A 24,770-nucleotide genomic window follows, 5' to 3' on the forward strand; every position below is an offset into this window, starting at 1 on the left:
AATGCCTTGACTAAGGATATTGACCATTTCATTGGTCATTTAAAGTATTTGCTAAGTGTTAAGAGAAACTCTCCAGTGCCCCAGAAGGGATTCTTCTATTCAGGAGTACACGAAGCCTTGTTAGCTGGGAAATTACCTGGGGATTTTCTCTTTGTGTGATGGAGGATGAGAGCTGACTTGATAGAGGTGTACAAGATGATAAGAGGCATAGATTGAGTGGACAGTCAGACTTTTTCCCAGGGCAACAATGGCTAACACAAGGGGGCATAATTTTAAGGTGACTGGAGGAAGATAAGGGGGATGTCAGAGGTGAGGTTTTTTTTTTACACGGTGGGTGCGTGGAACGCACTGCTGGCAAAAGTTGTGGGGGCAGATATATTAGGGACATTTAAGAGACTCAGCCACATGAATGATAAAGAAATGGAGGGCTATGTGGGAGGGAAGGGTTAGATAGATCTTAGAGCAGGATAAAATGTTGGCACAACATTGTGGGCCAAAGGGCCTGTACTGTGCTGTAATGTTCTATAAATATCAGATAAGGGCCATCTAAGTTTGTGATTGTTGTGACTTTAAATGAGCCACATGGAGTCTGGAGCTACAGATGTAACAGGTCTTTATTCAGCATCGGGGGACTTGTGGAAGAATCTCCCCAAACTCTAAATGTATTGAGTTTTTATAGCCCTTTATTGACAAAGATAACAACAGGTGATTAAATATAATTTTGGTAGTTACAATTGCATAGTTTACTTCAATATTGTGGGTGTGGACATATGGTTGCACAGGCTATACATTTACAAAGGAAGCACATCTCAACTGACTAGACCAACTCTGGATATTCAAAAAGCTTTATGGAGACAAGATAGTTGATGTTGATATTCTAAAAGCTTCTGAAGATAAAAATACTCAAATATTTAAAGCATCCTTCTATTATCATTGTATTCTGAGAAGTGGCTCTCTGAAGACAAAACACCCAAGTATTATTGATTAATGGAACAAATATTACTATGACTATGGTTGAGATGCTAAGTGGCAAAATAGCCATTTTGGAAACTCCAATGATCTCGTTTTGAAGTTTCTAAATGCTAAAAGGAGGGGACTAAAGAGTTTTTAAAAATGTATATATTTTCATGGCACTGGGGATGTTGATACGATGGATGTAAAGCAGATTGCTGCAGAACAAATACCCCAGTCATATTGACCATATCAAGGCTTCTGAAATTGAGCTAGCAAGACCTGCTGTAGAAATAATAGCAAATAAACAGTTCACTGGAATGTTCTCTGGAAGATAATAAAGCTATTGGATTGTATAGGTCCCAACCCCCAATTAATGAAAGGTTTAGGTTCCAAAATAACCCTTCTTTATATGTAAATCTGTGTAGCAGAGGTACAGTAAACCCTTAATGTTTGTGGAGGGAAGTATTTGCCTGGATGGTAAGAAAAAGTCAGAAGCTGATCAATCTTTGTTTTGTCAATGTGCTTGTTTCCACAGACTGAAGCATACAAGCTGAAATTTGCAAGTCATTCATCCAATGCTGTTTCTGCCAGATGGAAGAGCACAGGTGCTCGAATTTTATTTTAATGGCTTGTTTATTTCACAGGCTCCTTCCCTTTAACTAGATCCAAAGGGCCGTTAAATGGTTTTCAGAGACCTGTTTTTGAAAGACAGTCGCCAAATGTGTTCCCTGCACTTCTTTTTGGAGCAAACAAAACTATTGTTAATAGACAAATTAAGTAAAACTTTGTAGCAAAGATTCCTTAAGTGAATGGTCATTTATGTAGTAATGCCCATTGTAATTAGAGGCTTTTGTCAGTACAAGGCAAGACCATACAGATTAAGATATATAGGGAAGACTTGATTGATCCCCAGATAATTAGACTATGGAATAACTGCAGGATGGAAAAAAAAAGCTATAAGGTTGTTCCTAAAGAAGCAAGTGGTAACTATATATCTGCACCTTGGCCAGGAAAATGCTGATCTATGACGTGTAACCTTAGAAATGTATGATCCAGTCTTATTGTAACTATGCTTAGGTTATAATAACCACTGTACGAGTTGTGTTTTTCAAGTCACTCTAGAATTCTGTATCTCAGGGGCTTCCTTGCATATGTTTTAATAAACCAGTAAACAAAGGAGCCTCAACTGATTACTGCACACGTTGAAGGTGACTAAACACCCAAATGCATATTATAATTGTTCCATGAAAAGTTTTTTTTGGGCTTCCTGTATCATTTCTTTAATGGTTTCCATGGCCCTTCCCAAAATGTTTTTCTTTTTGTTTTGCTTATTCTATCATAGCTGCATTAATAAGTATTCACAAGCAAAGCTATTTCTGGAAAGGGACATAACATGGTTCTCTAATTTTTATTTTCAGTTAGAAAACTTTTTGATTAGCAATTTTTTTCCATCCCTTGAAGAGTGTGGAATGTTTACAACTTTAATTTTTAGTGCATAGGAAAACATAATTGTTCCATAGAGATTTTAGCAGCCATAGTTAATTGCAGACAATTAACTGTGTGTGCATACTAAAAAAAATTGATGTCAATTTAAGTGTAATGGCAGTTTTCCTCAATTAATTTTATGATTAGATTTATTTTTACAAAATTAATTATAATGTGCCTGTGTACTTCCTGCTGGGTCTGCATTTCTTTCATTCCTGAGATGTAAATAATCAGCAAGTAATGGTGCAATTGTTTGGCAGTACAGTAAACATTTTTAAACAATTTATCTTCATACTGATGGATGCATAATGACATCCATTGCAGTGACAATGCAGTGCCACATCTGGAGTTGATTTAGCCAATTTTTAAACCACACTTATCCTATTTTTGGAAATAGTATTCCCCTGTTAGACATACAAAAACACTTTGGAATATTTTAGCATATGACTATGATTTACTTGCTGAATAATTATGGTGATTGATTTCTACATTATTATGTAGATATAGTGAATTATCTACATAATAGTGAATTTGAGTTTGTTTTTAAAGGTGTAGAGCAGTTGTTTTATGTCACAACCACAGAAATGTGTAAATGTTGTTTCCAGAAGTGAAATTAAACCAAAATAGTGCAATGTACTGGAAAGAAAGTAGCCAATACAATCAGTACAAATCTGTTAATCACTAACATTAGTGACACAATCATACCAGTAAGAAAATTTAAGTTACTTTCACCTTGGGTGTTTTAGTAACCACACTGCATTGAAAGTGGGCATGTGCAATATTTCATTGCACACATGCTCAACAAAATGTTTCACATTCAAATTTAAGCATCATTGTTACAACCTTTCCTATTTCCTAGATAGATAAATAAAATTGAAAGGTGGGAACTGGCAATCCCAATTCTGACCAATCAATATAGTTCTGAGGGTGTTCCATAAGATTAAGCATCAGACTGTTTTTATGGTGCACAGTAGGTGTGGTAGTAAGCCACTTTGTCCCTCAAACCTACCCTGCTATTCAATATGATCATGACTGACCTACCCCAGGCCCCAACTTCTCTGTGCCAGATCCATCAACCTTTCAAAAAAAGTACATGTCTCCTTCTTAAATACTTCTAATGATATAGCCTCCACAACTCTCTAGGGTAGAGATTCACCACCCTATAAGAAATGTCTACGTACCTCGGTTTTAAAGAACAAGCTCCTTGTAACTATATCGCCGCCTTCAAGGCCCCAATTAACGAAAACGTCTCAACATCTACGCCTCTTGCATCTTAATTGTTTGAATGAGATCACCCCTCATTCTTCTAAACTCCAAAGAATTAAGAGCCCACCAATTTTATCTTTCTTGACAGGTCAATCCTCACATCGCTTTAGGATTGCCTCCAATGCCGCTCCTTTGGTGAGGGGACTGAAACTGTGTGCAGTACTCCAGATGTGGCCTGTTATAACTGCCATATTTTTCTTATCTCCAACCCCTTTTGAAATAAAATATCTTAATCATGGTTAGAAATGGTTAAGAACAAAGAGGCATGAGACTGGACGAATTCTTCTACGAGGAGCTGGAACCGAGCAGAGTAGATAGCGGACGTAAAAGCAGATAACGTCGGAATACTCAGCATGTCAGGCAGCATCTGTGAAGAAAGCAAAAACAACGGAGTGAACATAACAGGTTGATTACCTTTCATCATAATTGACTAGTTCTGATGCCATTTGAAAGGCTGGAAATTGTTTAATTCGATGGCACATGTGGCTTTGCAATGCAATGCATCCAACGGGAGGGTTGCACTGGGCTCCAGCTCCCGGAGGAGGGGCGCTCCTGCATTACCTCACCCTCTGCAGTGACACGTGACGCTGCGGGACGCGCCTTAGTGGCTGGGCGGCTGCCGCAGTGCTTCAGTCTCTGCTCTATCTGAGGGCTGCACGGTCGGGGCAGCGGCTTTAGTCTTTCACCATGTCCGAGGGTGGCGGCGGCGGGGAGGATGGCACCACCGGCCTCGAAGTGACGGTGCAGAATGTGGCGGACGTGTCGCTCCTGCAGAAGCACATCCGAAAGCTGGTGCCGCTGCTGCTGGAAGATGGCGGCGACGCGCCGGCGGCCCTGGAAGCGGCCTTCGAGGAGAAGAGCGCGGTGGAGCAGATGAAAAAATTCCTCTCTGATCCCCAGATGCACACGGTATTGGTCGAGCGAACGACCCTGAAAGGTTTGTGCGCTCCCCCGCCCTCCTTGGCGCCTGCTCCGGGCTAACGTAAACCAGGAGCTCTCCATCCCAACGGCCGCACCCAGCTGAGAACTGGGTGAGGGCGGCGGCCGCGGCCCGGGCCAAAGCTGGCACCCAAAATGTAAAACAATCGTCTCACACCTGTCCACTGAAGGTTCCGATTGGAAATTAACAGCAAAAATGTAACGTCGAGTTCCCAGTTTAAGTAGGTGGGAGTTTGCTGCTGACAGCTCTCGAGCTTTGCACCATTCCCTTTGGGAGATGGTCCTCCTTCCTCTTGCTGGTTTCCTTACAATTCAAATTATGGAAAGTTGCTTCTTTTATTTGTGCAACGCGCATGACCTCCCCGCCCCCTCCCCAACATGTTTAAATTCTAATTGTAGGACTGGTAGTTTACATTTCTGAATACATCTAGTATCCTAATGTTGTTAGTTTCATGTAAGGAGACTTTCCTTTGTGGGTGACGCCCTATTGTGGAGAAGAAATGAATTGTAAATTGTCCCCTATTGGCATTTCATTGTCAGCTGACTCAATATATGGACAGAGCAGTTTCATGTTCCGTGAAATTGATCAGTGCACATTCATCTTGTACATTTTCACATCATCTTGTACATTCGTAATAAGACTTAATACTGTTCCTTTTTATACTGATTGCAATTATCAAAAGTTTGCAAAACAAGCAGCAAAGTTATTGCCTTAATCCATTTACAGACAAATATAAGAGTTGTCGAAGTAAGATTACTGCTTACCTTGATTAGAAAACTGACTTCACAGTGATAGTATCTGGGCGGGCGGCGGGGTGGCAGTGGAGGGGAGTTGATGAGAGCGTGAAAAGAATAAAATGGGATCAGAGAAAGAATAGGACTTGATGCTTGGTACAGACTCAGGGATGCTTTGGATGATTCTGACTCTAAGGAAATACTGAATACCTTTTGTCTCATGTAAAACATTTGTAGTGAAATGCATTAGAATTAATTAAACATTTTTGTTGTGTAAAGAATTCTTGAGTTACTGAATATTTTGCATTCATTATGTTAAGTTCTACAACCAGTGCAAGGTTATCATGCTGCCCCCTCCAGTACTTGGATCAAGGTTTTTCCATCTAATTTTTTTCTTAAATTGAATCTTGTCTTAACCTACAACTGGATTTTAAGCTTTTGAATAGGCAGTCCACGAACAGTAAGTGATTTCATGACTAGATTATTGGGTACCTTTTTCATCCAAATTTTTAAAAATTCCTTACTATAGAAATCTCAGTTTAAGGATGTCATATTTGTGCCATCTGCAGTTTATAGGAAGAATTGGCAGGTTACAAGCTAGTCATGTTTTCTTTGCCAATTAGATGCTATATATCCACTCTTCAGAATCCTTGAACTGTCGGTTTAGTTTCCGTTTCCCCCACTCTGCGCAATGTTTTGTGATTGAAGAGATTGGTGCATTGTCATTGCAGATCTTTCACTGGCCACCAAGAAAATTTTGAAACCAGCTATCGGTACCATTTTTCTCTCCATGGTAAACTGCCCATTCTGTGTTGGGGCCTATGCCATATGGAGTTATATACCATCTTCCAATATATTTAACATGACTAATAACTTTAATATCTTATGGTGAAATTTAATAATTTTCTATATTAGATTGTTGACCCATGGATGTAATCAATTTTTATTTTTATCTGATAGAGGATGTTGGAGATGAAGGGGAAGAGGAGAAGGAGCATATAGCTTACAACATAAACACTGATATTCATTATGGACTTAAATCTAACAGGTACTGAGTTTTTGATTTTTAAGCATTTGTACAGATTTGTTTCACAAAATTAAGGTTGACTTACTTTGTCCTTCTAAGTAGTGAGTCGTTAATTTGTGTAAGTAGTGTTAATAATTTAATCTTGCGTCAAAGTTACTAAACACTAGCAGTAGCATTTGACCGAAGGCAATTTTCTGATCTGAATTGTAAAGCTGATGATGGTCTCTGGTGTGTTCAAAAAAAAATTATTAAGTTACATAGAGTTTTGAGATCAATACGTACTGATTCTTGCAATGCAATTTAATCTATTTTGAGAAAACAACCAAGTGTTTATTTCTGTTAACCTTGGATATGGGACAGCTCTGTGTAATGTAGTTATTTAAAATTCATTTTCCAAAATGTTTTTCTTTCTAGTTTGGCTTTCATTAAACGCACTCCAGTTATCGATGCAGATAAACCAATTTCATCTCAACTGCGTGTTATAACACTAAGTGAAGATTCTCCATACGAAACATTGCATTCAATTATCAGCAATGCAGTGGCTCCATTCTTCAAATCATACATTAGAGAATCTGGTAAAGCTGACAGGTAATTGTTATTTTACTTGTACTTTTATGAAGATGTGAAGTTTAATAAATTGTGTTTTTTGAATTTCATATATTTGCAAACTCACTGGTTAATTTGCATTTTGGGAGCAACTTCCATTTTGAAAGGTTTTGCATATTGACTGAGGAGCAACCATATGTTAAAAAAACACAAAGTATACTTTTGGAGCAATAAAAATGTTGGTGCTGTAAGTCAGGGAAAAAAAAAAACAAATGCTAGAAGTATTCAGCAGTTCAAGTAGCCTCAGTGGGAAGAAAAAGATAGTTGACATTTCATTAGAACTAGGAGAGTGAGGAAACAGGTGTATTACGTTTCAGCAAAATTGAAGAGTACAGAGGGAATGTTTGTGAGGGGGTGCAGATCATTGTTGACAAGGTAACAATTACTTCAAAAACCGCAGCTGAAGACACAGAAAATGTTCGACCACATCTGAAGACAGGAGAAAAATAGTTACCTGTGGTGTGCCATTGGGATCAGTGCTGGGTCCCCTATTATTTGTCCTATATATTTTTGATGATTTGGATAAGAATGTAGGTGGCATGATAAGTAAGTTTGCAGATATCACCAAAATTTTTTGTATAGTGGACAGTGAAGAAGGTTGTCTAAGGGTACAACGGGATATTGATCGACTGGGAAAGTGGGCAAAGAAATGGCAGATGGAATTTAATTTGGACAAGTGCAAAGTGATGCATTTTAAGATGTTAAATCGGGGCAGGATATACACAGTGATTGGCAGAGCCCTAGGGAGTGTTGTTGAACAGAGAGACCGAGGGATATGATTATCTAACTCCCTGAAAGTGGCAACACAAGTAGATAGGGTGGTAAAGAAGGTGTGTATAGAATGCTTGCCTTTATCCGTCGGGTCATTGAGTATAAGATCGGGAAGTTGTATTACAGCTGTGTAAAACTGGTTAGATTTGGAGTATTGTGTGGAATTCTGGTCACCCCATTACAAGAAGGATTGGAGGCATTGGAATGGGTGCAGAAGAGATTCATCTGGATGCTGCCTGGATTAGAGAGTATTAGCTATAAGGAGAGGATGGACAAACTTGGATTGTTTTCTCTGGAGCATCGGAGGATGAGGGGAGACCTGATAGAGATTTATAAAATGAACAGAAGCATAGATAGGGTAGATAGTCAGAGTCTTTTCCCCAGGGCAGAAATGTCAAAAACTAGAGGGCATAACTTTAAGGTAAGTGTGGAAAAATTTAAAGGAGATGTACAGGGTAAGTTTTTCACACAGTGATTGATGCCTGGAACATGCTACTGGTGGGGTGGTGGAAGCAAACATGATAGTGGTGTTCAAGAGGCTTTTAGACAGGCACAGGGACATGCAGGGATGTAGATCATATGCAGACAGATAGGTTTAGTTTAATTTAGCATTGTGGGCGGCACAGACATCAGGGGCTAAAGGGCCTGTTCCTGTGCTGTACTGCTCTATAAGATATAGAGCTTAGTAACTATCATACTAAATTAATAGTTTATTTTTGTGTAATAAATCAGCAATTTGAATAAAAACAAAATAGGCAGAGGCCAATTGGTTATGATTTTGGTTTTAATAGCTTTGATTCTTAACTGAAGCAAAATCATGTGGCATTTTCAGTAGGAAATCAGTGTAGCAAAGTCTCAAAGTGAAGGCTATGTATGCTTATGTAAAGCATTTTGTTTTAAGTGTTCTTGATTTGTTTCATCTCTGCTTTATCAGGGATGGTGATAAAATGGCACCATCTGTTGAGAAAAAGATTGCAGAGCTGGAGATGGGTCTTCTACATTTGCAACAGAACATTGAGATCCCAGAGATCAGTCTCCCAATCCATCCGGTCATAACCAATTTAGCCAAACAGTGCTATGAACGTGGAGAGAAACCCAAAGTCACTGATTTTGGTGATAAAGTAGAGGATCCAACCTTCCTCAACCAACTGCAGTCTGGTGTGAACCGTTGGATTAGAGAAATCCAAAAGGTAAGAGTTACTCATATGTTGGTATGTTCAAAGTTTTGCAAATCAAGACTACTTTTATTATGTTTTGTGTTATGATTTGGGAATCTTTAATTTCCTTTTTCGTTTGTCTCAACTCATTCTTCCTTTGATTATGTTGTTGTTTGTTATTCCCCGCACTAAAATATTTTCTATGTCATTTGCTAAAACGTACAATAGTAATTTGTGTCCAAGATTGGAAAAGTAGAGAGGAAGGGGTCTATAGTAGTCAGACTTATATGGGAAAATTTATTTTCTCCTTTGTTTGCTGTTTATGTTTGTGACATTTTTGTTATCATTGTGATCTTTCAAAAAGTTGCTGTTTTCAGTGTAAACTTGGAAAAAAGTGAAGATTGTGGGCACATCTGGGAAATACTTCAACATTTGTACCATCCATGCTAGCTCAATTAGCTATTTTCCATCATATCATAGGTTTGGATTTTGGTGTCATGACTGAGCCAAGTGCTCCTCCATTATATCCCATTGTACATTGTGTCACGGGTAGTATTAATTTAAAAAGTGCAATGGCAATATTTATTCCCTTTCTGCTTTCATTTAGGGGTTTGAACTTGATGGAAACTAATTAACCAGGTGACTCAGCACAACATTTTTAATAATTCATTTTTATATACATCTGAATTTTTTACCCAGAGATTTCAAGCTAGTTAAAGATCTACCCTTTACAAGCAAATAAATAATACACTAATAAAAATACAAGTACAAAGATTTTATTGCAATTTAAGTTATGAATCTCTAGTTCCCTCAGAACTGCAATGAAAGTAGTTTACAATATGGTGGTATGTTGCAATTTTAATGCTAGGCAGAAGACTTCTCAGTTGTCCCTGAGATCAGAACTTAAATGGAAGAATGGTTCCTGTGGCAGGCAGATAGTAGTACTCCTCTACTTTTTTCCCCATTCAAAACCAATGCATCTGAAGCATATTTTAGAGGCTTATCAGCCTTTATACTCGTTAAAGCAGTCTACCTGCCAGTTGTTGCATTACATAGAGTCATAGTTATAAGAGCACAGAAATAGGCCATTTGGCCCATCTCATCTGTGCTGACCAAGGTGCCTTCCTGAGCTAGTCCCGTTTGCCTGCATTTGGCCCATATCCCTCCAAACCATTCCTATCCATGTACTTGTCTTTTAAACATTGTAATTGTACCCACCTCTACCACTTCCTCTGGCAGCTAGTTCCATATTCCTACCCCAGCACCCTCTGTGTGGAAAAAGTTGCTCCTCAGGGTCCCTTCAAATCTTTCCCCTCTCACCTTAAACTTTGGAGGAATTTAAAACAGAGGGATATGGGGGAGAAAGGGGTTAGATTGTCTTAGGCGAGGTTTAAAGGTCGGCACAACATTGTGGGCTGAAGGGCCTGTATTGTGCTGTACTGTTCTATGTTCTAAACCTATGCCCTCTAGTTTTAGACTCCCCTTTCCTAGGAAAATGACTGTGACTATGTGCCCTATCTTTGCCCCTCCTCATTTTATATACCCTTTTATGTAATGTTATTCAGTTGATTGATGGAAAAGATGGACATGATTTGATTAAATTGTTGCAAGTTTATTATTTACACCTATTCTCCTACTGTTGTGTTAAAATTGTATTTGTAGGTAACCAAGCTTGACCGTGATCCTGCCTCAGGAACTGCTCTACAAGAAATCAGCTTCTGGTTGAATCTAGAAAGAGCCTTGTATCGCATTCAAGAAAAACGAGAAAGTGGAGAAGTGCTTCTTACTTTAGAAATTCTCAAACATGGCAAACGCTTCCATGCCACTGTGAGCTTTGACACTGATACTGGTGCGTATGAACATCATTTAAAAGGCACCCTTTTGAAGACTGCAGTTACCAGGAGTCTTTGTATAACACAGTTTCCCCTACCCTTAGTAGTATTAAATCATTGATTGTTGAATGCTTTCCTACCTTTCGCATTCTGCTTCCCTGATACAAATCTGTATCTGACCATAGAGATTTTTATAAACAACAGAAATAACTTCACAAATGCTGCATATCGCTTTCAATCATTCAATGCCCTTTGTATAATAAAAATCCAGTTAAGTAGAAGCCTGATTGCTTCTGCTCAAATTGTCATTTGCTGCCAAAATAACTTATAACAAATTATTCCTACTTGAAAAATTTTTCCTACTTGGATGTATGCATACCCAATTATTCCACTTATGCTCACCTGCAGAGCACTAATTTGTTGTAAACACCCACGACTGTGGGGGGGGGGGGGGGGGGGAAAAAAAAATCTCAGGGCTATGTAGAGCTTTGGAACCAAACAACAAAAGGAGAGGTGGCAACTTCCAATTCATCCAACAGGAAGTGATGTGAGACACAATAGGATCAGGGCTGCCTGTCAAGTTATGGAGTCCTGCATCTCAATACTGAATGACTGCACCACATATCCCAATGCCAATCCCAAAGACACATTGTCTCAGTGGTTCACTTAATAGCAAAGTCATGTGGCAGTGAGATCACCTTAACTGTTTCATTGCTGCAGAAGCACCAGTGGTGGATTGAACTTGAGCAGTTACCAACACGAGTGCAGCAACGGAGAGGGCAGGGATTTGCACCAGGTTCCCAGTATTGTCAGTAATGCCCCTCTATAGCACTGATACCACTTGTGCATTCGCGGGAATTTATCTTGACCATTGAATGAAGTACTAGTGTATCAATATATTGAACTTGATTTTTACTATGGTATTAATGTATTTTTTTTCTAAAATAATAGGACTTAAACAAGCATTGGAAACTGTAAATGACTATAATCCCCTAATGAAGGATTTCCCATTGAATGATTTGCTGTCTGCAACTGAACTGGATAAAATCAGACAGGCTCTTGTTGCAATCTTCACACACTTGCGAAAAATCAGAAATACAAAATATCCTATTCAACGAGCATTGAGATTAGTAGAAGCAATTTCAAGAGATCTGAGCTCCCAGTTGCTTAAAGTCTTGGGAACGCGAAAACTGATGCACGTTGCTTATGAAGAATTTGAGAAGGTAGCTTGAAACTTGAGGTTTTGATTTTTCTTTTGTTTGATATCATCATACAAGTTGAAGTTTTTATAACTTGTGCATGTAGTCTCAGCTAGAATATTGAAACTAAGTCAGAGTTTTATTCAGACCATTTTGTTTTTCAGGTGATGGTGGCGTGCTTTGAAGTGTTCCAAACTTGGGATGATGAGTATGAGAAACTTCAGGTTTTGCTTAGAGATATAGTCAAACGGAAACGTGAAGAGAATCTTAAAATGGTGTGGCGTATCAATCCTGCTCATCGCCGGCTGCAGGCTCGTCTTGACCAAATGAGAAAATTCAGACGACAGCATGAACAGCTACGAGCTGTTATTGTCAGAGTTCTTAGGCCCCAGGTAATCAATCAACAAAGTGAAGTAGTGGTGGCTGTAGTTTATCTGATGTATGTTACCTGGAGTAGCATCTCACTGTTGTAACCCAGATATAATTCTGATTTTACCAGAAGTGTATGACGGGAAATGCTGAGACTTAATGAGGCCTATCATCTGACCTGTTTAAAGGTGGTTGCTGTTGTAACTGGCAGTGCTTACTGTAATTTCAGGTCAGAATATTGGTGGATAGGTGAGGTGTTTCAGTGAGCAATGAACCATTGATCTTCTGAGTATCCAGTTGCTAGAAATACTAATCTCACTGAACTCTCCCCATACTCCAAATGGCTGGATAACTTGGCTTTTGCTTTGGTGCATAGCCCCCTCTTCTAGTGATCCTGGGTCTGCAAAGATTCTTTGACGTATTTGGACCTTTGAATGGTGTGAGGGTTTGAAACCAGGTGCAGGTTTCCACCTGGTTGGATACCTGCGGTGCTGCGTAACACAGGAAGCTAGCTTCAAGGACACAGATTTTAGAAATTGTTTTAAATACTAAACTGAAATAGTAACTTACAGAGACTTGGGTAAGAGGAATTGTACAGTTTGATGATGTTCTGCACTTGGCCTCTAGCCTGCTTTTGATATCGGAATTTTGTTTTTGGAATGTGGATACCACAAGTCTTTATTGTAAGAACAATTGAAATCGATGTCAAATCAAGTTGACTCCTTTAATGATAAGTAATATGCCTCCCAGATCTGTGGCAGGGGAGGATCAAGAAGTACACTAGAGCTAAGATTGCAGCTTGAGTTCAGAATTGGAGAGTGGGTGCAGTGAACCCCATCCATCCCAGGAAAAAGCAGTCAGATGCCACTACCAGGGGATATCACTTGCTGCTACAGTGCCAAGTGCGATTTAGAAAGTGTCTCCTGAATATGGTAGGACACCTTAATGTCAGCCTGAACAGAGTTGAGGACCACTACTATTGAGATGTTTAAATGCTTCTGTAGTGATTCTGTATAGAGGTCATTCACAATTGATTTGGGTTAATGATTTTTGAGATGTGGCTTATTGTTGTTATCAATATGGGCAAGAGCTGATCACATGATCCCTCCTTGTATGCACAGACCAGCACAGTTAGCTCATTGAACTCCATTGCAAGATTGACTTGTTGAATTCATTTGGGAGTTCAGCATGATTTCTGAGCATTGTAGATTGCAGCCACAACAATTGGGTGAATGGTGGGTGGGTGTTTTGGGTGATCCAGCCCATTCTGTGCATACATCCAAGTTTAAGATTGTTTATAAATGACTTTTTTAATATTTTTATTTATCTTGGCGATTCAGAATTTATTAGTTCAATTCTCTGTAGAGTAACGACTATTATGTTGTTTAATCTGTTGAAAAGCTAATGTAAAATTGAGAGGAAGACTGATAAGGTGGGGGGGGTGGAGTTACCATTAGAGAAACTCGGCATCTAGAAGTGCAATGTATAAAACTTAGTCATTTGTATAGTTACAGACTAATACAGCCAAGGCTGGACTACCTATTTCCTGCTCCTGACTTACCAGTAAATAAACTGAAGACTATACTTGGCGACCAATTTTGCCAGATCTCAAGTTCTCTGTTCGGTTCTGCTAAACTGAAAAGCCAGACCAGAATACCTCTCCCCTTCTCCACATCTGTGGCTTTCAAATCTAGATTTATTTTGGGTTTCCACCCATATAATGAGCTAATTAAACTAGCACACCACTTATCATTAATTACAGCAAATGAAACTTCTGGCTTGGTTGACTTTTAAATCATATTTATCCATCCATTGGATTGCTTTTTAAATTTAAAAACAAAAATCCCTTTCATCAGGTATTCCTTTCAGCATTTTTGATGTAGCGTTGTATGTAATTTTCTTACTCACCACTTCATAAGTCTAGAACTACAGTTACATCCTTTTTTCCTCTTTCAAATTCTATAGGTGACTGCAGTTGCACAACAATCCCAGGGGGAAGGGCCTGAACCACAGGACATGAAAGTAGCAGAAGTTTTATTTGATGCAGCTGATGCAAATGCTATTGAAGAGGTAAATCTTGCTTATGAAAATGTCAAGGAGGTTGATGGATTGGATGTTTCCAAAGAAGGAACCGAAGCTTGGGAAGCAGCACTCAAGCGCTATGATGAGCGAATTGACAGAGTTGAAACGCGCATTACAGCCCGACTCAGAGATCAGCTTGGCACCGCAAAAAATGCCAATGAAATGTTCAGAATATTTTCCCGATTTAATGCCCTCTTTGTTCGTCCTCATATTCGAGGTGCTATTCGTGAATATCAAACACAACTAATCCAGCGTGTGAAGGATGATATTGAAGCCTTGCACGACAAGTTCAAAGTACAGTACCCACAGAGTCAAGCTTGTAAGATGAGCCATGTCCGTGACTTGCCTCCGGTTTCTGGGTCTATTATTTGGGCGAAGCAGATTGACCGACAGCTCACTGCCTATATGAAGCGTGTAGAAGATGTTCTTGGAAAAGGTTGGGAGAATCATGTGGAAGGACAGAAACTAAAACAAGATGGTGATAGTTTTCGTATGAAGCTCAACACGCAAGAGATTTTTGATGACTGGGCAAGAAAGGTCCAGCAGCGTAACCTTGGTGTGTCTGGTCGTATCTTCACTATAGAAAGCACACGTACTCGTGGTCGTAGTGGGAATGTTCTGAAGTTGAAAGTAAACTTTCTGCCTGAGATTATTACACTTTCCAAAGAAGTACGCAATCTTAAGTGGCTTGGGTTCCGTGTTCCGCTCGCAATTGTAAACAAAGCTCACCAAGCAAACCAGCTCTATCCATTTGCAATTTCACTGATTGAAAGTGTTCGTACCTATGAAAGAACATGTGAGAAGGTAGAGGAAAGAATTTCAATATCGCTTTTGGTTGCTGGCCTGAAAAGAGAAGTTCAGGGATTGATAGCTGAAGGAATCGCATTAGTCTGGGAATCCTACAAATTGGATCCTTACGTGCAACGCTTGGCCGAGAGTGTTTTCAGCTTCCAGGAAAAGGTTTGTGTATTTTAATTATAGTTCCTCTCTTTGCATGACTATAATTGAGTTGCTGATTGGGCACAGAGTAATCATGGTCCACATTTCCTTAAAATGGAGGAGAATCCAGCAAGGCACTGCACGCCTAGAGTTTCAATAATGGTTGCATGCAGAAGATATTTGCAAGAATGGAAGAGCACAACATCCCAAACTGTCCACCCACTAGCATCAACAAGCCCCATCTACATGAGAACAATGTCACATGTGGGACTCTGCAGCCATCCCAATACTCACTGAAGTGAGGTACTACCTAAGAGGAGATAATTGAGTTACTTGTGAATACTAAATACATCTAATCATATGGTTTAGTATTTTCAATTTTTTCTCCATTCTTTCTTTCTTTCTTTGTAGACATTTTAGCTAAATGCTGTCGGTTCTGTCCAGGTGTATTCAGAATTTCAATATTATACTCAAAAAGTGAAAAAGCTACTGCAGTAAAGCAACATTGTAATAATGATGGTTGTCACAAATGTTTCAGGTCGATGATCTTCTAATTATTGAGGAGAAGATAGACCTTGAAGTTCGTTCATTGGAAACCTGTGCCTACGATCACAAAGTATTTTCTGAAATCTTGAACCGTGTTCAGAAAGCAGTTGATGATTTGAACCTCCATTCATATTCCAATTTGCCCATCTGGGTCAATAAGCTGGATATTGAGGTAGGAGCTGTCAAAAGCACCAGATGGTACTAGAATTTTGTTTCTGATTGAAAATTTACTAGTTCACTTGTTCTTATAGATTGAAAGGATCCTGGGAGTTCGATTGCAGGCTGGTTTGAAAGCATGGACTATGGTTTTGTTTGGACATGCTGATGACAAGGCCGATGTTGATATGGATACCGATGCTCCACAAACAAGCCATAAACCAGGAGGCGAGCCAAAGATCAGGGTAAGACTTTTCTATCTTTTAGGTAAGGCATTGAATTTAAGCTCATTTGTAAGAATGGAAATAATTTTCATTCCTGTGACATGTGGACTAAATCCTAAACAGGATTAATTTTGAGTTTCTTTGAAATACAAAAGAGAGAGAGAATATTTTGAAGATTATTGGAAATTTGGAAATGCTTCATTACTGCAATTTCTATCAGTAAGGGGAAAGGGAGTACGTGTCTGAGAACATTAGCAAGTAATGTTAGGGTTTCCTTTTAATTTTTTCAGTAGTCACAAGAAACACAAGGCCAAATTAAAGCACAAAAAGATAAGTTGAAGGCATCTATCTTCACAAAGATCTTATCAATGATACAGAAAAGGAAGTAATAGTTGAGGAATTGTCAAGAATAAATATAGAGATGCTTATAAAGTACTGAACACGGTGAGCAAAGCAGGAAATGTCCCTGTGTGATTGACATGTATTCTGGGTTGCTAACAAGTAAATTATATTGAATTACCTAAATACGAAAGTAGCTAAGGAATAAAGCAGAAATTAGTAGTGAACTGTTTTACAAACTGAAGAGTGTGCACTAGTATATCCTTTTGAGGCCAGTATTGGGACCACTGCTCTTTTTCAGTTTTTTTCACAAGTTGTGGATATTCATGATCAAAGCCAGCATTTAGTGGATGTTTCTAATTACCCTTGAGCTAAGCAACTTGTGATTTTAACCGGTCGTCTCTTGACTACTTTCTAAGTCCTGAGTGCTGTGGCCAGCTGAGTGTCATAATTTAGGAAGGTTATCGTAGTCTCAGATGTTGCAGAAGTTTACAGCATGGCAAAAAAAAAAGCTGCTGGAGTCTGCAGTGGTTCTCCTGCAAGCAGAGAAACGAGATGTTTTTATTTGTTCGAATCATTGAGAGTAAATAAGGAGAGTTTCCAATACTAGAGGATACTGATTTAAAGTAATTGGTGGAAAAACCAGTGTGGCCATGAATTGTGATCTGGAGCGTGCTGCTTGCAGTAATGATGGAAGCACGTTCAAGTAATTGCTTTCAAAAAAGAATTGGACAGATGCTTAAAAAAGAAAAATATGTATGGTTGAACCCAGGAGTGTGCAGAAAATTGGACTGATTTGAAAAGCTCAGAGCTGGCACAACCACAAGTGGCTGAATGGCCAATGATGTTAAGTTCCATGATTCGGTGGATGTTTTATTTGGAATTATCCACTCCCATAAGAAATTCCATTGACTGGAAGGATGATCTGAATATCCCTAATCTTGAGTTAATATTCAAGCTTACCCTTCCAGTTCAAACATTATCCAACCTGGATGCAAAACACACCATTGAGGACGTTTTCTACACAAGTGACCTGCTACATTTAGATATGGAATTGTTAAATGTGTTTACCATCAAATTATGCCAATATGTTACAATGGAATAGGATAAGTGGTCACTGAATGCTATTTTCTGAGTATTTAAAAATATTTTTCTCCATCTTGCTTGCAGAATATTGTCCATGAGCTTCATATTACAAATCAAGTAATTTATTTACACCCACCAATTGAAGACTGCAGATACAAACTCTACCAAGAGCTGTTTAGCTGGAAGATGATTATCCTAACACTTCCTAGGATACAGAGTCAACGGTATCAGGTACGGAAGAATGGTAATGGTTGTAGCTCGTTTGCATTCTTAATAAGTAACTAATTAGGCAATATTGGATACCTTGGTATAATTTATTGCTATTTCCAAATTACAGAATCATTTAAGAGCATGTTTTATCAAATCTAATGGCATGATGTTCTCTTTCTTCATATGCAAGAGGCCAATTTCACATGAATATTGAAGTAGCTTAAGAGTTGGGGTGACATCACAGGTCAGAAACTCAACAAAAAAAAAGTTAGTATCTTGATTCTTATAAAACCAGGACTTAGAAATGGTTATGTTTTAATTGTAAAATTATAATAGCCATTTTGAAGACTTTATGGGGTAATCAAAGCTGGGAGCTCAATATTCAGGGGTATTTGACTAGAAGACAGGCTGGAAAGGAAAAGTGATGAGATAGCTCTGATAATAGATGAAATAAGTAGTTATGAGAAACTTAGAAGATGTAGATTTCATTTTGCTGGAAGATTTTAAAATAAAAAGCAAGGGAAAGAAGACAGTGGTAGGATAGGTCATCAAACAGAAGCCACATTGTAGAAAAGAGTAGACATCAAGAAATGGTGTGTTTTAAAAGAAAGAAGTGGTGCAGTAATCCTGGGCAACTTGAATCTTCTTGTAGATTGGGTTAAACTAATCGGAAATGGTAGTCACAAGAATGAATTCAGAGTACATTTGAGAGAGTTTCCTAGCGCAATGCAGTGCTGTGTCAACCAGAGAATGGGCTATTTTAATTTGGTAGTGTGAAGCAAGGCAGGTTTAACAATCTGAGTAAAAGATCCCTTGAAGTTATGATCATTGCATGATAGAAGTTAACACTGGGCTTGAAAGTGGAAAAACTTGGGTCTGAAACAACTGTGTTAAATTTAAATGAGGGGGATTACAGAGGAATGAACGTTGGGTTCAAGATGAGGAGATAAGATGATAGACAAGCCGTAGCAGACATTTATGAATGAATCCCAGCAAACAAAATGTCCCAGTGAAGAGGAAAGATTGTAATAGGAGGACAAGCCAGCCATGGCTAACTAAGGAAGTTAAGGAAGGTGTTGTGATGAAGAAAAAAATCATAAAAGGTGGCAAAAAATAGTGGCAGGTTCAAAGACTGGGGTAAATTCAAAATCCAGCAAAGGAGGGGTTCTAAAAAAAATTAAGGAATCAATGAAAGAAAACTGATGAGGAAAATGGTCAATAAGAGATCTCTTAAATACATAAAAAGGAAGGAGTCAAAGTGATTTTAGAGAATGAGGCTTGGGAAGTAGCTTTTGGGAACTAGGAAATGGCAGATGGAATTCAATTCTAACGAGTGGAAAATGATGCATTTTGCTGGATATGCATAGTAAGTGGCAGGGCCCTGGGGAGTGTGGTTGAACAGGGAGACCTTGAGGTATAAGTAGAGTTCCCTGAAAATGGGAATGCTGGTGGAGTAGTTGGTATCTGGAACGTGCTGCCAGAGGAACTGTTGGAATCAGATACAGTCTACATTTAAGAGGCATGTTGATACTTAAGTAGGCACATAAATAGAAGGATGCATCCTAATGCAGGCATGGAATTAGTGTAGATAAGCTAAAAGGTCAGCATGGATATGGTGAGCCAAAGTGCCCATTTCTGTGCTGTATGACTCTGCGGCCTGGAGGCAACGCATATTGTCATAGTGCAAACTTCACACTGATCGCAGGATTGAAACCAGCTTGCTGGAGCTGTGCAGAAGCAGCTCTACAAGCTGTGCTAATGCTACCTAGTTCCTCCTTGGAGTTAAAGTTGTACAGCATAGAAACAGGCCTTCAGCCCACCATGTCTGTGCCAATCATCATTCCTATCCATACCAATCCCACTTGCCTGCATTAATTCCATATCCCTCTATGCTCTGCTCATCCAAGTATCTGTCAATATGGCTCCTAAATGTTGCTGTTCCTGCCTCCACCACCTCTGGCAGTTGATTCCAGATATAAACTGCTATTTGTGTGGAAAAATTTACCTCACAGATCCCTTTTAAACCTCCTCCCTCTCTCACCTTAAAACTGTGCCCTCTAGTTTTAGATACCCTGACCTTGGGGAAACCGATAGGGGCTATTTACCCAATCTGTGCTCTTCATAATTTTATTTGCTTCTGTCATGTCATCTCTCAGACTCTTTTGCCCCAGGGAAATCAGACCTAGCCTATCCAGTCTTGCCCTGTAACTGAAATCCTCCAATCCAGACAATATCCTGGTAAATCTCCTCTGCACTCTGTCCAGTGCAATCTCGTTCTTCTTATTAATGCAGCGCCAAGAACTGCACACAGTACTCAAGTGCAGCCTAGCCAGTGTTCTGTAAAATTACAACATGATGTCCTGACCTATGAAGACAAGCATGCCATGTGCGTTCTTCATTCTTCACCATCATATCCAACTTTGTTGCGACTTTCATTGAACTGTGGACTTGGACCTCTAGGCTTCTCTGTTCACCAGCATCCCTTAGCGTATATCTCCAGTTAATTAGTGTATACACCACTTACTGTATATCTCCTGCCTCTGACTTCCCAAAATGCATCATCTTGCACTTGACAGGGTTAAATTCCATCTGCTGATGCTCTGAAAAACTTTCCAACTGATCTATATCCTGCTTCCTCTCTATCTGCAATGCTGCCAATTTTCAGGTCTTCTGTAATCCTCCCATATTCCAATGACGTTCAATTGGTCACTAAATTGCCCCTAGTGTGTAGCTGAATGATTAGAATTGGAGGGGATTTGATGGTAATGTGGAAAGACTAAAATGGGATTGTGGAAATGGTGCTTTATGGTTGATGTGGACTCAATGGGCCTGTTTCCATGCTATATGACTCTGACACCAGGAACTGGCTACAGAGATGATAAGTGCATTGGTTGTAATCTTTCAAAAACTTGTAGATTCTGGAGAAGTTCCAAAGGATTGAAATTCTGCCTGTGATACCCCATTCAAAAAGGCAGGAGGCATAAAGCGAGTTACTAGAAGCTGGTTAGTCTGATATCTACTATTGGAAAAATATTAGAATCAATTATTAATGACATGATAACAGAACACTGGGGAAAATCATAATCTGATCAAGCAGAGACTGTGTGGCTTTATTGAAAGGAATATTATGTCTGACAAATTTATTGGAGTTCTTTGGGGAAGCAGGTTGGGTCTGTACTCAGTGGAGTCTAATAGAATGAGAGGTGATATTATTGAAACATTTTAAGATCGTGGGGGTGGGGGGAGCAACTGGATGTGGTAAAAGCTTAGAGGATGTTTCCCTTCATGGGGCTGTTTAGGACCAGAATTCATTCTCAAAATAAGGAGATGCTGTTTTGACACTGAAATGAGGAAGAATTTCTTCTCGCAAAGGGTTGTGAGTGTTTAGAATTCCTTGCCCTAGAGGACTGTCGAGGCTGCCTCCTTGAATATATTCAAAGCTGTGATAGACTTTTAATCAATAAATATGGGGATGGAGAGAGAAAGAAGGTGAGGAAAGTTGGATCAGCTTTGATCTTATTGAATGGCAGAGTAGGTTTGAGGGCCACGTAGCCTACTCCTGTTCCTTTTTCTTATGGTCTTTAAAATTAAAAGTTCTAGTTTATCTCATGTGAATGTGGAAAGTTTGAGCTTAATCTGTGTTAACTTTCTGGAAGATAATGGTGAAGCTGTTGTATAATGAGCACTAAGTACTCGTTGGAATATATAGCTCAATATCCCACTGTTACCATCACCACTAGGTTGGGTTCCAATATGAACTATCTGAAGAGGAGAAATTCTACAGAAATGCACTAACAAGAATGCCAGATGGACCAGCTGCTTTGGAGGAAGCTCATGAAGCCGTTATGGGAATTGTCAGAGAAGTTGAAAAATATGTCAAGGTAAGTATTTTGAAGATGGTTTAATTTTTTGAGGAAAAACTTGACCAGGTTAAGATCATCAATTTGTTCATCTTTTTGTTTGTCAGGTTTGGCTTCAGTACCAGTGTTTGTGGGATATGCAACCTGAAAACATCTATAACCGACTAGAAGATGATCTAAACAAATGGCAAGCGCTGCTTGTCCAAATTAGAAAGGCCAGAGGAACTTTTGACAATGCAGAGACTAAAAAGGAATTTGGCCCTGTTGTTATTGATTATGGAAAGGTAAGAGTAATTTTTAAAAATTGAGACTTTTTTATTTACTTTGGACTTGAACATCATAAATATGAGCCAGTATTGGCCATTCAGCTCCTCAATCCTTCAGCACCAAGGTTGATTTCAATGTAGTGTTTGATCCACTTTCCTGCTTGTTCCTTAAAACCCAAGAATTTATCTTGGGCATGAATACATTCACTGACTTAGCCTCCAACTCGCTGGTGTAATGAATTCCAAAGATTCACAACAGGTCCTCTTTCCTTCCCCCTGCCCTTCTTACCTCTCAGAGATTCCTCCTGATCTTTGTTTTAATAAGTGCTCCCTTATTCTGAAACTATGCCTGTTAGTTTGATTGTTCTAACTCCCCAATGGGGTGAAGGGGAAGGTTAAGAGAGAGAAGATGATCCTTTTGGTATCTTCCACGTCAAGTTACCTCATTCTTTTATGTGTCAATAACGTCACCAAACATCCTCTAAACTCTGAGTACAGGTTCAGCCTGTTCAGTTGTTCCTTCACAAGGCAACTCCTTCATTGCAGGGATGAGCCTTGAGAATGTTGTCTGACCTGCATCCTTAAATATGAAGATCAAAACCATGCCCAAAACTCTAGATGTGGTCTCTCCCAACATGCTGTAGTTGTATCAGCAAGACTTCTATATTCCATCTCCCTTGCAATAAAGGTCAGCATTCCACTTGTTAATTGCTGTACCTGCATGCAATTTCCTTCTATGTTCAAGGACACCCAGATCCCTCTGTACAACAGCATTCTGTTAAGCAGTATTCTGCGTTTCTTCCTGTGGAAGTGGATAACCTCTCATTCCTTTCATGCAAAGCTTTAATTTGCCTGTGTAATCAGACCTCATTGGCGTGATCCATTCCACTACTACCAGTCCTTCTGATTTTTATCTTGTCAATATATCAGGAATGGTGGTCTGAAACTTTTTTAAATTTGCTTTAAGGTGCAATCAAAAGTGAATCTGAAGTATGATTCATGGCATAAAGAGGTTCTCAGCAAATTTGGACAGATGCTTGGTCAGAATATGCAGGAGTTCCATTCACAGATTTCAAAGGTATGGAGTATAAGGTATATAACATGCATTGTATTTGCACAGTTAGAACGAATATTGACCTGTGCAAATGACCCCTTCAATGTTGACTTTTAAATCAGTCTCGTCAAGAATTGGAACAACATTCAGTGGATACAGCGAGTACTTCAGATGCTGTGACCTTCATAACCTATGTGCAGTCATTGAAACGCAAGATCAAGCAGTTTGAGAAACAAGTAGATGTGAGTACCAAGTTAAAACTTCTTATCTAGAACTGGTTCCCTCTGACTTTCATATTTTGGGCTTGTATTTATTTTCACTTTTCTTGATTGTTTTCTTTGGAATGTATCTGCTGCTTTCTTTTAATTTGGATAAGTGGTGAAATATTTGATGAAATTCTGGAAAATAATGGTGCCAGTGTATTATGAATTTGAGCACACAGGACCATATGAGTGTCTTATACCACATCTGTTCCCTGACTTTCTTTTTCCAGGAAACTGCCCTGTAGCTGAACCAGACAGTTCACATTTTTGGTATCTTTTTTCACCTAGGCACCTTCTAACTACATAGCTGTTCTCACCACCAAAGATACCAAATCCCATCCCTGTGCCAGTCCCTGACTACTGCATCACTCATTCATATTGATTACCTCCAATAATTGCAGTGCTTTCCTAGTGTTCTTTCAATCTTTAACCCTGCATCAACTCTAGCTACTTCAGTTTGCCTGAAATTCCTATCGGTGCCATAACTAAGGCAAGTCTTGTTCATTTATCAGCCATTACTGCTTACTGACCAACAATGGCCCTTGGTCCTACAACACTTGAGTTTCAAAATTCTTATCCATGATTGCAATTTGCATCATCTCTCCCTAAACTACACCTTCCTTCAGCCTTGTAAGCCTTTGAAATTGCTGCTCCATTCCAATTCTGGCCTCTTGAGTATCTCTGATTTGAATTGCTCCATTAATCTTAATTTCTTAAGCTGTCTAGGTCCTTGTGGAATTTTCTCAAATACCTCTATTTTCGTCATCCTTTAAGAATTCAATTTTTAAATCTACCCTATTCATCAGGATTTTGTTAATCCATCCCAGGTGCTTCAGTATCAGATATCGTTCATTCTGTAAAGCAAATAGCTAAGTGATGTAGATCAGATGTGGGACCTAGACAATCTTGGCAAGAGAGGGAGTGATTGTTAGGGTTGGTTTTGTCACTGGAAAGAGAGGATGGGTCTGGTTAGTAAAAGGAATTTGGAGGTGAATGATAAAATAAGGGTAGTAAAGATTGTGAGAATCATTCATGACGTGTTCTTTCATTATGATGAGAGATCATGCTGTCTTTTTCAATTTGAGGTTGAGGAACAGCGGTAGTCATAATGGAAGTGGATATAGGTACTCCTTGTGGTGAAGGTCAGTAAATAGTAATGGGATCAAGGAGGCTTTAGGCTGAGAGACAGCAGTGGTCATTGCTCTTTACAACAACGTGGAGGGAATAATTTCCTCTAGGAGTATTTGGAAAATGTAGTATCTCCACCTAATTTTAAACTTTTGAATGAATGTTAAAAGGTTTATAGCTGTGTCCTCACAAGACAAATGGAACGTTGTTGGAGATGGAGCTGCAAGATTGCCAGCAGTATTTTTCATTTGTTCAATGGGTGTGGGTATTGCTGGCC

The 24,770-nt window shown here is 39.1% G+C and overlaps 1 protein-coding gene across 2 annotated transcripts in view; it reads left to right on the top strand.

Moving 5' to 3' along the window:
* The first annotated feature begins 4,377 nt into the window (after nt 1-4,377).
* Nucleotides 4,378-24,770, top strand: part of dync1h1 (dynein, cytoplasmic 1, heavy chain 1) — an 80,658-nt gene continuing 60,265 nt past the window's right edge. For both annotated transcript variants that reach the window (XM_052011417.1, XM_052011508.1), the window contains exons 1-15: nt 4,378-4,642; nt 6,340-6,427; nt 6,821-6,994; nt 8,718-8,973; nt 10,603-10,789; nt 11,724-11,995; nt 12,136-12,363; nt 14,306-15,382; nt 15,900-16,079; nt 16,159-16,308; nt 17,797-17,943; nt 21,663-21,803; nt 21,890-22,066; nt 23,016-23,126; nt 23,225-23,344. In XM_052011417.1, the coding sequence (XP_051867377.1) occupies nt 4,393-4,642; nt 6,340-6,427; nt 6,821-6,994; nt 8,718-8,973; nt 10,603-10,789; nt 11,724-11,995; nt 12,136-12,363; nt 14,306-15,382; nt 15,900-16,079; nt 16,159-16,308; nt 17,797-17,943; nt 21,663-21,803; nt 21,890-22,066; nt 23,016-23,126; nt 23,225-23,344 (3,558 nt within the window). In that variant the 5' untranslated portion in view covers nt 4,378-4,392. The remainder of the gene's footprint in view (nt 4,643-6,339; nt 6,428-6,820; nt 6,995-8,717; nt 8,974-10,602; nt 10,790-11,723; nt 11,996-12,135; nt 12,364-14,305; nt 15,383-15,899; nt 16,080-16,158; nt 16,309-17,796; nt 17,944-21,662; nt 21,804-21,889; nt 22,067-23,015; nt 23,127-23,224; nt 23,345-24,770) is intronic.

Source organism: Pristis pectinata, chromosome 1 (assembly GCF_009764475.1).
Source record: "Pristis pectinata isolate sPriPec2 chromosome 1, sPriPec2.1.pri, whole genome shotgun sequence".
Taxonomy (NCBI): domain Eukaryota; kingdom Metazoa; phylum Chordata; class Chondrichthyes; order Rhinopristiformes; family Pristidae; genus Pristis; species Pristis pectinata.